Source organism: Bombus vancouverensis, chromosome 7 (assembly GCF_051014615.1).
Source record: "Bombus vancouverensis nearcticus chromosome 7, iyBomVanc1_principal, whole genome shotgun sequence".
Taxonomy (NCBI): domain Eukaryota; kingdom Metazoa; phylum Arthropoda; class Insecta; order Hymenoptera; family Apidae; genus Bombus; species Bombus vancouverensis.
This window is the reverse complement of record NC_134917.1, coordinates 6,848,490-6,858,026: the sequence shown is the minus strand read 5'-3', so window position 1 is coordinate 6,858,026 and position 9,537 is coordinate 6,848,490. Positions and strand designations below refer to the sequence as shown.

Here is a 9,537-nt window from a genome sequence, read left to right as displayed (position 1 = left end):
CAAGAATTTAATAAATTTTCACACATCCGTTTCTCTGATTTAAAATACACTCTTGACTTGCTCAAGACAAAAATTCTATCATTCTTACAACTTTGTCGAGAGAAAATAAACCATAGTATTATAATATCCTTAAAATATCCCTAGTATAATATTCTAAATACACGATAAGTGTATATGTATAATATTCTTAAAAGAAACGGGATAGGGAAGTTAATTAAATAGAGGGTAATTTTTAGACGGTAAATTCAGATTTAATATCGTAGCTGATTATGTACTTTCTCTTCAACAATTTGTCGCGAGCCCTGCCAGGCACCACGCTTAAATCTGAACAACATAGAATCCATCGACGACATCGAAGGAGTACACACAGTCGGGAACTGTCACAATATAACTCTATTCCTTCTTCATGCAATGGCCACATTTTCTGCATACAGCTGCGTCCCCCACGCTACCTTCGTTTCCTTCATCAGGATTCTCATTGTGGCCCTGCATCGATGACAAATCGCCGCTATATGGACGATGACCGATCGCAGCTATTGTTTCACTTCTCGGCAGATTACTTTCGGCAGACATTATGGACGTTAGAGTGTTCGAGCAGTCTTGAGAACCGATCTTTACCGAGCCATTCACAACGTAATTTGGGCGAGTATTAGAAATTTGTCTTCTTAACGATTTGTCTATGTTTCCGGAAACATCCGCCTCTTGTTGGTTGGTTGAACATTCACCAGGATCATCTGGTTATATAAAATAGGAAAATTAGTGGTGTATAAAGTTTGAATCTTCGAAGCTTTAAAGTTCGATCGATCTTGAAGGCAGCGTTTTTTAGAATTCATATCATATAAAGCCCTAGCTTTCGAAACTTTAAGTTTCAGTTCTCTTTCGACTCAGTAAGGGAATTAACAATAATTTTATGCTGTATTTTATTTACCTTCTGCAAAGAAGAACTATAGACTTAAAATCATTGATTGATTCAACCCATTCATTTCTTTTCGTAATTAAATTACCAACTTTTAAAAATGATTTTAGCTTATTTAGGACATTTCGAAACTATATGTCGATTTATCTTTTTGGTTTGTACTCGATATTCCGCATGTTCTTCAGATAACGAATATTAAAATATTCTTGGAATATCTTGGAATCATTCGTCATATGCAATTAAGAATTCTAATTCGAGTTTAATATTATTGTTGTTATTACTAATATTACTTGCCATTTTTGGATTGATTAGCGTCAGAGATTTCACTAGTTCCAAAATCTTCGTCCTCTTGCAATGGCAATTCCGACGCCATTTCTCTAGCTGGACGACAGCTAACGTATCCCTAAAATATGTAGCAATGCAAATATAAAAATATGCATCGGTAATTTTAAAACATTGTAGAAGGTAATTTATATTACGCCTACCTGTACGAGATCCATGCGGGAATCTAAAGAGAATTGTTTTCCTGACATCAATATTCCTCGAATCCGGCGCCGCATAGCTTAAAATTAAGGTATACTTTGCTTTTTCCTACTTTATTCGTTGTAATTTTTTATTTACCTGGACTATCTCTAGCTTCGAGTCGTAGTTGACCAAACGCTTTCGTGCATTCTTCGAATACATCCGCAGTATCGTATATTGCAGCGAAGCTGCCATTCACAATTTTTGGTGACATTGGAGAATTAGCCAACAACAAACTTGAACCAAAATTTTCATTCTTCTCTCGAGTGTCTGAAAATTAAAAGTCCCATTTATTACTTACTCCAATTATCCCAGTAACTTTGATATTAACTTTAATATCTTTAAAGGATAAAAGCAGAATAAAAAATATAAAATCACAGGTATTGATAACTCGTCTTACCTGAGCTTTCTGCATTCCAAAAATTATAGACATGCATTCGTATAAAAAAAAGGAGAAAGAAAATCAAAACCAAGTGATTAAAAATAAAACTGTATCTTATTATTTGGTGTAATTAAAAATACAAATTATTTGGTGTAATTTTGAGCAAAAAGGTATTGGCATATAAACAATGAAAATGAAACTCTAATAACGCTACATAAATAACATTCGCTACATAAATAATTAAAAAAAAAGGTCACAAGAAAAGAATCATCTTGAATCTTTACAAATGATCAATCCTGTTGTATATGTATATTTATGTATAATATGATATACTGTTTAATATCCAATACTAACTGTATACGTTAATAATGTTAATCGTATACTTCAGTAATAATTCCATACACCACCCGTTCTATAAACATTTAATGGGCTAGTAAAAATTTATTCTAATAATACTTTTTCATTTAGTAAACCTAAGATCTCTTTCTGTATAAAACTGGAATGATTTGAATTTTTACGAACAGAAAGAAAAAAAGAAAGCACGAAACTCCATCTATTTAGAAAATCTGAAACAGAATGTTTAATAAAGAACAAGCTTACGCTCGATGAGTGCTTGAGCGGCATACAAAATTTGCAAGCAATGTTTACCTCAATACTTTAAAAATTGCACGAGATTGTTTGTACAAAATCAGTCGATCTACCGTTCGTTTCTGCGTTACCTGCAAGTGGAACTTTCGCTCGTACAGGAGAAGTTGTGGTATCTCCTAAAATTTCGTTTGCTGTATTTCGTATCTCGGCCCAGTCTCTTAAGATATCTTCATTGGTGGTGCTAAAATTATAATCAAAGCTCAACAAATCTTTAGTCAGAATTATTTTTTAAAAAACAACGTTTTCCAACATTTCGATAATTTGTCGATTCGCAGAATTTTTTTACGAAACTCATTTTTTAAGAATCATTACCTGCCACGAAACAATGAATTTCTAATAAATGTTGACTTACTTAGTCGAAGTGACCGTAAATCGAATCACGTATTTTCCATGCAAAGCAGCTGGTACGCAATGAACACGGCCCCTCGAATTCATCTTTTTCAATAAACGTTCTGTTAAATTATTTTCTCCACGAAGACGAAACACTACAAGTCCTAGATGCCTTGTTGCTGGAATTTCGAAGCGCGCGTCTGCTAAAACGAGTGCTTCAAATTTTTGTGCCAGTCTAACGCCCTGAAATTCGTATTAGAGCAAAATTATAGAGAAATAAATTTAACTCTAAACATTGCCTACGTAACAGAATGCATTTGTAATAAAATCCTGCGATGCAACTTCGTTGACCAATATTATTAAAGAACATAACATAAGTTAATATCCATAATCACTTGAAGTTAGAACATTGTCTTTTAGAGATAATAGCGATCTGTGACTAGTTATATAAGAAATATGAAATATATTTTTTATATAATTATTAATAACGATACTGAATAATTTTTTTACACAAAAGCACAATTATCTAAGGATTTATGAGAAGAAAGGTTGCAGAAACATTTTTGTATATTGTACACGCAGCTTTTTAACACATAAGAAGTATGATGTAATAGAAACCTCGCGAATATGCTTCTGAAGACCGGTGATTCCGTAATTTCTAATGACGAACCACAATTTCAGCGCTCTGAATCTCTTTGACAATGGGATTTGCCAGTGCTAAAATTATAAACAAAGAATAACGCATGAATGTCGTGAATTAATTTCATCGGTAAAACTAACAGTATTTATAGAATATATTGATTACTTACCATGTAATCGATAGCAAGCCCTGCAAATAAATAAGATATTTTGTTTAATCGAATATTTTAATCGACTGAATTCAAGAGGTTATATTAAACGTGATACAAAAGTTGTGTAGCTGCATCGTTACCTGAGTTTTCATGCTTCAAATACAACGGATCCACGTTAAAGGTTCTGTGCAATGCTTGGCTACTTTTCACCCTAAAAGAGTTATTTCCAATTAATTTTTACAACCAATACACATCTTTGATTTATAGTTTCTTTACGAATTATATATTTCCTCAGAATTTTATTTATTTCAATTGGTCGCGATACAGCATATAAACATCACTTATTATATCGCAATTCATTTGAACGATTCGGATTACTAATATTTAATCGGGCAGGTTTACATATTTGTCGTTATTGAATTTTAATTGAATATACATACTATCGAATATAGCTATAATAAAAGAAACTTTACAAGAAATATTCCGGCAAAAGAATTGTTTTAATTGTGAAATACATTCAACCACGAGCAAGTTTTATAAAGCATTAAATTCTTGGCAGCAATTTTTCCTCGCACTATCAACTTTAACAGGCTTTCAAATATCAATCTTAAAGGTTGTGATTTATGCCGGGTTAGTCGATCGAGTCGACGGAAATTGCAGGAAGAATGAAAAAACTCATTCTGCATCCGCTGTTCAATCTATAAGCCATGAGAAAAGAGACAAAAGCCAATAATCATTCGGGGTTATGAATTTATCGGATCTATAATGATTTGCAGATTTACAAATTTCCTTTCTTATGTGCTTCTTTAAATTTGATGTTCATTTTTTTTACTTCTATTAAGAACAGTGAACGAATAATTGTCATCGAAGTAAACTTCAGATGTTTGTATATAACTCACCACATAGCGGTGCAATCAAAATGCACCATGAGCCATTTACTAGGATTAAATGCAATGGAATCGGCATATTCTATTCCTTGAAGCCAGCTGCGAAATTCAGGGCACACGAATGCACTGCCTGCGTAAGCTGCATCCACGTGCAACCAGAGTCCATTCTGTTCACCTACAATGAACCTAAATGTTGATGATTCGAATCGAACAGGGTTTAAATCACGAATGAAAATTAATTCACGATTTTACAGTTTCAGAACGTTTAATTTATGAATTAAACTGATCGAGATTATATTATAATAATAATTAACTTACTTTCGTAGGTAAACATTTAATTTATATATTTGAAGACTATAGAAAAAAAGTATCATGAATTTATTATGTTATTATCGTTTATAGAGAACCATTTTAAAATTCAATACGTTCTCAACCAATCTCGTATTACCAGAATTATCTGTCTATTTAATTTTGAAATAAAACACTATGTATCTTTCTAATGTGTATCGCACGAACGTTTAGTAACTTCATTTTTAACTCGATTTAGTTTACTTACACACAAGACCAACTTCTTTGAGATTATCGAAAGCACAGGCACCCGTTGTACCCAAAGTAGCGCAAACCTTGATAATGAAAAAAACACGTTAAACAAATTTGACTTTTAAATCGATTTATAATGTAGTATAGATTTTTATTTTATGTAGTTCTAAAAATCAGTTTATCGATGAAACTTATTACGAGTTTTAGTATCTTCTGAAATTTCCTGTTTGAATAGCTACAGCGTCGTAATAGAATCTACTTTCCTGTACATTGGGTTTACTGTATTGAAAAATGAAAGACTGTTTTATGTCGATGTCCTTAGGGACCAACTAGGAGAGATACAATCCGCCTTGCTACGTCATGTCCACCTCATTCTCCAACTACTAACAAATCTGGCAAGCTTAATTGACGTCTCGATTATTTTCTACTGCAGTATCATTATTCACCTTCATAATGTTAATTGGAAACAAAGAGAACAAATATTTTCTCGTGAATCGCTTCTCGGTTTAATACGATATTATATAATATCCGTAGGTTTTTTTCCAATGAGTTATTTATTATATATATATATGTTTTCTTAAAGAATATCACGCTGAACTACTTAGATTGAAGGAATCTCTAATTAAAATTATGTTCAAGTTGCTTGAGATAGATGTGTCAAAGATAGATATTTATTTCGAACCAAATTTTTATTTTTAACACCGAAATACTTTTCGTAAACATGAGCAACGATACTTACAAAAAAGGGAAGTAATCCCGCAGCTCTGTCGTGCGTTATTGCTTCGAGCAAAGCCTCTCCTCTCATACTCAGTTCATTGTCAGATTCGATGTACTTCATTCGAACTAATCCTATCAATCCAGCTTTTTCTACACTGGAATGAGCCTATATGACATTTACATCACAGAAAGTAAGATTTCTTTTACATCACGTCTTCAAATATTTCAAAGGCGACGATGACAGAATAACGTACAATGAAAGTAGAATGATGTTCAGTGATTAAAAAAAAAAATAAAATAAAAAGAATGGGACATAGATAAATACGTAATAATTATGAAATGGAAACCATTTGGGTTATAAGAATAAATTCACAAGAGAGTAAAGATATTCAAAGTACTCTTAGGAAAATAAGTTCGTGTTAGGAAAAGATTTAAAACGAAAGTACGTACCTGGTCGGAGCAATACGCGACAAGACGCGAATTAATCTCAGCAGGCAAACGATCCGGTTCATTTTGTTGCACGTCTCTAATTGCTCGGGTTCTCGCTGCGAGTAAGCAAACGAGAGTGGCTTCGGATGCGGTTGTTTGTATCACGCCACCACCTCCGGATCCTCCAGGACAATGTAAGAATTTATCTGGCAGGCCAATCATTTTCCCGAGCCAGTTCATTACGATTGTCTCGAGTTCTGTACACGCAGGACTCGAAGCCTTTTAAAGTAGGCGAACATAAAATACATTTTACAAAACACACTTTTTAAAGTACGCGAATAAATTTCACGATTGGGAAAATGGAAATTTTGTACCTTGTATAGTTATATCATAATATATTGGAGTATGTTTATAATAATATATTCAGCTAAATTTCCAAACTTCTCGTATCGAAAGTGTTCAATTTGACATTTAAATTATTTGTAATTATTATTTATAGGAAGTTTTAATAGACGTATAGACGACTAAAATATATCATGCCCCAATAATTATACAATATGATATCCTTCGATATGCTCAATTATTTTTTTAACACACGCGTGGGATTCTAAAGAACACTGCGTTCATAGATAACGTCAAGTTTCACAGGTACGAAACTAAATAAAAGATCTTTTAGCAAGAACTGACAATGGGAGCTCATATTAACAGTACCAGACAAAACGTCGAATTTCAATACGGTAACTTCCGAACTTGGCTTGTGAGAAAGCTACTAATCCGAAACGAAGTTCATTATATACAGCCATCATGGAAGATCTTAATATAATCGATTTCAATGCTCTCTTTCCAGTACTTAACTCGTACTATTGAAAAGTGTTTCTAATATAATATCGTTAAATACATCACACATGACAGAAGTTTTAAGCCGAACAAGAGAAAGCATAATAAACTAAACCATTTCACTCTACACGTGTGCGATATTCACATTATTGTTCTTACCCAAGTAAATCCAAGACAATTGATTGCGTCGGCCAGCATATCGGCTAGCAGACTTGCAGGTGAATTAAGGGCTGGAAAATAGGCGTGCATATGTGGACTCTGCCAATGCGTCACTCCTGGCATGATGCACCTTTCGATGTCTGCGAATATATCCTCCCAAGGTTCGCCATTCACAGGTGCGGATGTAGGCAAAACGTTCCTCAGGTAACCGGGAGAAACCGCCGGGTAAACGCGTCGAGATCGAATATTTTCCAGATAATCGGCAATGTAATCCACCATTTCTTTTCCTAACAATCGCGATGAAGTCGATATAAAAATTGCTTTCTCAATATAAATTTATGGATTCAATGAAGTATCATTAGCGCGATATAGTTTGGTATTCTTTCCTGCTTTTTTGGATTTACATTAAATTTCAAGATTACATTCCTAAGATTTTTAGTTACTTGTTCGATGGATTTTAAACTTTTGTTACGTTTCAAAGCGTTTTGTTACATTGCGAAAGTTCGACGACAACTGCCTCTTGGGAAAATCAATTATTAAGCCCCGGTGGAAATCTCTAAACCGATTATCTTTAGTTTTCTTTATTTAGGGGACTCGATCTTAAGTATATTGGGAAAATACTTGTACAGACGAAACCGTTTTCCCGAATAACAGCTCTGTTTCTTTCCCAATTCGCTTCTCTGATGTACATTACGCTTCACGATAGGATTCGATTCGTGTTATTTAACGGTTTCTAAAAGTCGCAGGTCAATCAGGCTCCGACATACAAGCCTTAGCAATTCTTAAACGTTAAACGATTTATATACCGTGTAACTCTCTTCACAAGATAAATCGGCAACACCTTAAATTTATACAAAATTTAGAATCAAGTTGTGATATAGATTGCTATAAAAGTCAGTTGGCCTTTGAAACAATCAATAGATAACAAGGGAGACGAAGACAGCGAGATCGATTTTTCGTACGAAATTGGATTTAAGGAAAAGGGAAATCTCATACGGATGCTTTGCCTAGGATTCAGAGATTTAGATTGTAAAGGCGGAACCTAGCGTATTGGAAACAGTATCGAATCCATAAAGATCCCATAGACTTACTCTCCCCTACGGTGATTCCTCTTTATTGGTATCGTTTTAATGCTTAGAATCTTATTCGATCGCTCGTTGTAAGTTTCTCGTTTCACGCGTGAGTATTTGATCGTGTGATAAGAGTACGACATGTGCAAATATTCCCAAGAACCATAAATACCTACATGTAACGGTATATAACGGGCTATTATTTTATTACTATTACGTATACGCCACGCAGATTAAAACGAATTAATCAGTAAATACTTGGATATTTACTATTTTACGCACATTAGAATGAAAGTAAATGTTTTTTACTCACCATGCTTGCGGTACTCCTCTAGATTCATATTATCTGCAACCAAATGAATCGACACACTATAATACACAACCCTGTAAAAGTAATGAATACAATAGAATCTTGATTATCCAAATTAATACTAATATACGCAATTCGAATAATCAAATTTCTCAGGTAATTCGAATAACTTTGTTTTCAAATGAGAAAAGATAATTTATTTTTTGAATTATTTCTTAAATACTCATATCGAACACGCAAGAATATTTTTCAATCAAACTGTAACCATTTCTCTCGATTTCAATTCTTGTTTGCCAATCTTTCTTACACAATACCATCTCCAAATCTTTTATCGATCAATGTTCCGATAATTGATCATTAATCGGTGTTCTGATAAACGAGGATGTAATATATAATAGTACGTGAACGAAAGCAAAAGAAAATCACAATACATTTTTCTTTTGTTTTACATGGAATAAGCTATCGAACTATCATCACTATCAAGATTGGAATGACACTCGAATGGAAACAACACTCAAAGAGCACTAACGATTTTCACATAAAATATTTTGTTGAGAAAGTAGTAAGAGGATCAACTCGCTCACCGTTGATCCTCACAACAGCCAAATCTCAAAATTTCGATGGCACCGTAGCAGGCGCATGTGTCGACGTTTATAATTAATTGTTCACCGTGTTGGATAGTAATATCAGGGAACTTGCCACGCGTTTCGCGGAAGCTTAGCGCAACGGCGCAGCGGATTTGAACGAACGTGCCGAGTAGATACGCTTAGCTGCCCTATGCGTGTTGACCTAGCATCGAATTTTAACGCTACGATAGGTACTCGCAAATGATTTGTACGGATTCATCATCGATCGCTTGTCACATGGGCCCAGAGCTTATTAGGCTAGTGTCACAAGGCTCCTCACGGCCTAGAACTAGATCGTATGCTTTCCTGGATTAAACTATCTGATGACTGACCTTCTCTTCGCATCTTTTCGATCGTGCAATCGTTCTTTTTT

General features: G+C 34.1%; 1 protein-coding gene across 4 annotated transcripts; it reads right to left on the bottom strand.

Moving 5' to 3' along the window:
• Nucleotides 1-229: 229 nt before the first annotated feature.
• On the bottom strand, nucleotides 230-9,316 carry Hdc (histidine decarboxylase). Of its 4 annotated transcripts, none has more exons than XM_076619936.1 (16): nucleotides 9,123-9,316; nucleotides 8,542-8,612; nucleotides 7,159-7,445; nucleotides 6,184-6,441; nucleotides 5,756-5,899; nucleotides 5,033-5,099; nucleotides 4,489-4,651; nucleotides 3,730-3,800; nucleotides 3,608-3,627; nucleotides 3,417-3,515; nucleotides 2,821-3,041; nucleotides 2,522-2,649; nucleotides 1,538-1,708; nucleotides 1,402-1,478; nucleotides 1,211-1,319; nucleotides 230-734 (listed from the first exon to the last, which is right to left on the bottom strand). In XM_076619936.1, exons 2-16 carry the CDS (start codon nucleotides 8,567-8,569, stop codon nucleotides 394-396), a joined length of 2,184 nt encoding a protein of 727 aa, XP_076476051.1. In that variant the 5' UTR covers nucleotides 8,570-8,612; nucleotides 9,123-9,316; the 3' UTR covers nucleotides 230-393. The 4 variants fall into 4 exon arrangements, with proteins under 4 accessions (XP_076476051.1, XP_076476054.1, XP_076476053.1 ...); XM_076619939.1 differs by having other exon boundaries at nucleotides 1,402-1,424; XM_076619938.1 differs by having other exon boundaries at nucleotides 2,540-2,649.
• Nucleotides 9,317-9,537: the final 221 nt, after the last annotated feature.